This window comes from Triticum aestivum, unplaced genomic scaffold (assembly GCF_018294505.1).
Source record: "Triticum aestivum cultivar Chinese Spring unplaced genomic scaffold, IWGSC CS RefSeq v2.1 scaffold193009, whole genome shotgun sequence".
Taxonomy (NCBI): domain Eukaryota; kingdom Viridiplantae; phylum Streptophyta; class Magnoliopsida; order Poales; family Poaceae; genus Triticum; species Triticum aestivum.
Genome location: NW_025225699.1, coordinates 1 through 3,411, shown reverse-complemented (window position 1 = coordinate 3,411; position 3,411 = coordinate 1). Strand labels below are relative to the sequence as shown.

The 3,411-nt window shown below is 45.9% G+C and overlaps 1 protein-coding gene across 1 annotated transcript; it reads right to left on the bottom strand.

Annotated features, from left to right (window-relative positions):
- Positions 1-427: 427 nt before the first annotated feature.
- Positions 428-1,916, bottom strand: LOC123172323 (uncharacterized). Its single transcript, XM_044589315.1, has 2 exons — positions 969-1,916; positions 428-888 (listed from the first exon to the last, which is right to left on the bottom strand). The coding sequence occupies exons 1-2, from the start codon at positions 1,738-1,740 to the stop codon at positions 428-430; spliced, it is 1,233 nt and encodes a 410-aa protein (XP_044445250.1). The 5' UTR covers positions 1,741-1,916.
- Positions 1,917-3,411: the final 1,495 nt, after the last annotated feature.

The following is a 3,411-nucleotide window of genomic DNA, read 5'->3' as shown; positions in this document are numbered from 1 at the left end:
GGCAGCCTAGTAAGGTAGGATCAAGCCCATTCGGGTGGACAGGTGTAAAGCCCATTTCAGTAGTGAAAGCCAGCTGGGCTCACATGTGCGCTGCAGGCCAGATTAGAAGTAGGTTCTTTTTTTTTATCTGTACAGATTCCTTCGATTTTGGCTGTACAGAGAGATATTTTGATGTACAGAGAGCAGTTTTGGCTGTACAGAGAGCAGTTTTGGCTGTACAGAGAGCAGTTTTAGCTAGCACAAATGCAAACAATGTACTGAACATGTAGAGTTTTGAATTCCCTCAAGTTAAGATGAAGAACCACAAGGTTTGACATATGCAGTACCACAAAAGCTGCATCAAATTTGCATATGTTTGCAAATCAAAAAGGGAACAAATAGTATGGACCAGAAGCATGACTTCACCAACCAAGAGCAACGGCCGTGGCTAGTTCATTCCTAAACCTATCCATGTCAGGAGCACTTGCCTCTGAAGTTGAAGCATCCGATGCACTCGGAGGAATAACATCGGAGGAATAACATACTTCTTATATCTATCCGGAATTGTTGGCACATAATCCGGATCTCTTTCACATCGAATAAAGTGGAGATCGTCTTTGTCATGGAGGCGAACATAGTTGTGCAATGTCATAGTAGCTGCAACAATCTTCATCTGTGTTTGGAACGAGTAGTTTGGCATCTTGAGGAGAATTTGCCATTTCATTTTCCACACTCCAAAGGTTCTCTCTATGCAATTGCGTTTGGAAGAGTGAATCATGTTGAACTTCTCCTTAGGAGTATTTGGAGGTGCACCTCTTTGGAAGTCAGGGACATGATACCGTTCTCCTTTGTATGGTGCTAGATATCCATCTCTATTAGGATACCCGGCATCTACAAGGTAATACTTGCCTAAATTGACAACACACATACATGTTAGTTGGAGGATAGAGTACATCATGTGTAAACTTGTAACGAAAAGAAATGCTCACCCTTTGGAGGATGGGGGAAGGAGGGCCTGTCCTTCTCAATTGCATGGTATAATACATTTGTATCATGCATAGAACCAGGTTGCCCAATTGAAGCATAAGTAAAGTGCATATCGAAGTCACATACCGCCATCACATTCTGAGTTGTCATGCCCGTCCTCCCAATGTACCTAACTTTTGGTGGCCCATCGGGAATAGAAGCTCTTATATGAGTCCCATCAATTGCACCAATGCAATCTTTGAGATGAGGATAAGCCCCCCTATCCTTTTTAATTAGATCATGCACAATGTGGAAGTTTGGGTCTTGTGGCTTAAGGTAGTGAGATGCCAGGTTCACTACACATTGTAGAACCTCATGGAATTTACGATGGATAGTATCCGCTGAATGTTTGAAGCGATTTTGAGTTCTTCTATTTGATTCACAACCTCCCAATGTCCACAAGAACATAGCAAGAGACTCATAAGTGCTAACAAAGCTTGTTTCTTTTAGACCATAGTTACGTACCAACAAGTCATGAAGATCAAAGAACACACTTGCCGTCATTCTCAACATTGTGTAGGTCTCTCCCGGTGTGGCAATAGTCTCTTGAAGCCATCCAAATCCACTCAAAATAGATTTCCGAGGCTCGGCCTTCATCACCCAACTTTCACAATACTTGCCAAATATGACTGCTGCACCCGAACAAAGCATGTTCATATTATGTTGTTGATGCATAACCAAATTCCTCATTGTTTCATAACTATTGTCATCCTCAATATCACTATCCGATGACATCTGCCATATCAAACAATAGTTAGCATCAAGCAAAACAATATGTTCACCAACATAAGAATAAATATGTTCACCGACAAGATAATAATAGGTTCACCAACATAAGCATAAATATTGTTCCGAGCACAAGATAATAATAGGTTCGCCAACATAGGCATAAATATTGTACCGATAGCACAAGATAATAATAGGTTCGCCAACATAGGCATAATAGGTTCGCCAACATAGGCATAAATATTATCCCGAACTAGTTCCCATACTTGAGGTCAAACCTCCTACGCAACCAACCCTTTCGAGAGTCGGATGTCATGTGCAAGAACATCTCTCTTTGCTCTCTCTTCAGAAAGAGCTCAGTAGCAATGAAATGCTCATCAGTGCCGTCTGTTGCACCACAAGCACGAACTAAATCCATGGTAGAGGCTACAGAAATGGTCTCATCTTTCTGTAGAAAAGACTGAAACGATGTGTGTGAAGCTTGGGCAATAGAACTAATCTTTCTAATCTCCTCTTGCATCACTTGTGCAGTCTTCGGTTTCTTGTTCTTCTCTGGAACCGTGACCCCAAGCCTCACTTTAGATGAACTAGCTACTGTCGGAGAAGGTTGCTCTTCACTATCATCCTCCAAATCAAGATCGGTGATTTCGTCAACATTCAAGGCTGTTTTCAATGCCGAACTAGAGGGGGGAGGCAGACCAGATGCGGGGTTCCAATGGTCAGTGACATCAACACTGATATCCTCAAACAAGATGCGCAAGCCTTCTTCGTTACGGAGTCCATGCTTCTTGAACTTTCTGTTGGGGAACGTTGTAGAAAACAAAAAAAAAATTCCTACTCGTTTCACCAAGATCATCTAGGAGTTCATCTAGCAACGAGTGATTAGATGCATCTACATACCTTTGTAGATCGCGAGCGGAAGCGTTCAAAGAACGGGGATGATGTAGTCGAACACGACGTGATCCAAATCACCGATGACTAGCGTCGAACGGACGGCACCTCCGCGTTCAACACACGTACGGAACAGCCACGTCTCCTCCTTCTTGATCCAGCAAGGGAGGGAGGAGAGGTTGAGGGAGATGGCACCAGCAGCAGCACGACGGCGTGGTGTTGATGGAGCTGCAGTACTCCGGCAGAGCTTCGCTAAGCACTATGGAGGTTGAGGAGGTGTTGGGGAGGGAGAAGGAGGCAACCAAAGGCCAGGGCGTTCAGGTATGAAGTCCCTCCTCTCCCCCACTATATATAGGGGTGCCAAGGGGGGGTGGTGCGCAGCCTAGGAGATCCAATCTCCTATGGCCGGCGGCCAAGGGGAGGTTTCCCTCCCCCCCAAGGCACCTAGGAGGTGCCTTACCCTCCTAGGACTCTTGCCCCTCTTAACCCTAGGCGCATGGGCCTATGTGGGGCTGGTGCCCTTGGCCCATTAGGCCAAGGCGCACCCCCTTACAGCCCATGTGGCCCCCCGGGACAGGTGGACCCACCCGGTGGACCCCCGGGACCCTTCCGGTGGTCCCGGTACAATACCGATAACCCCGAAACTTGTCCAGATGCCCGAAACAGGACTTCCCATATATAAATCTTTACCTCCGGACCATTCCGGAACTCCTCGTGACGTCCGGGATCTCATCCGGGACTCCGAACAACATTCGGGTTACTGCATATACATATCCCTACAACCCTAGC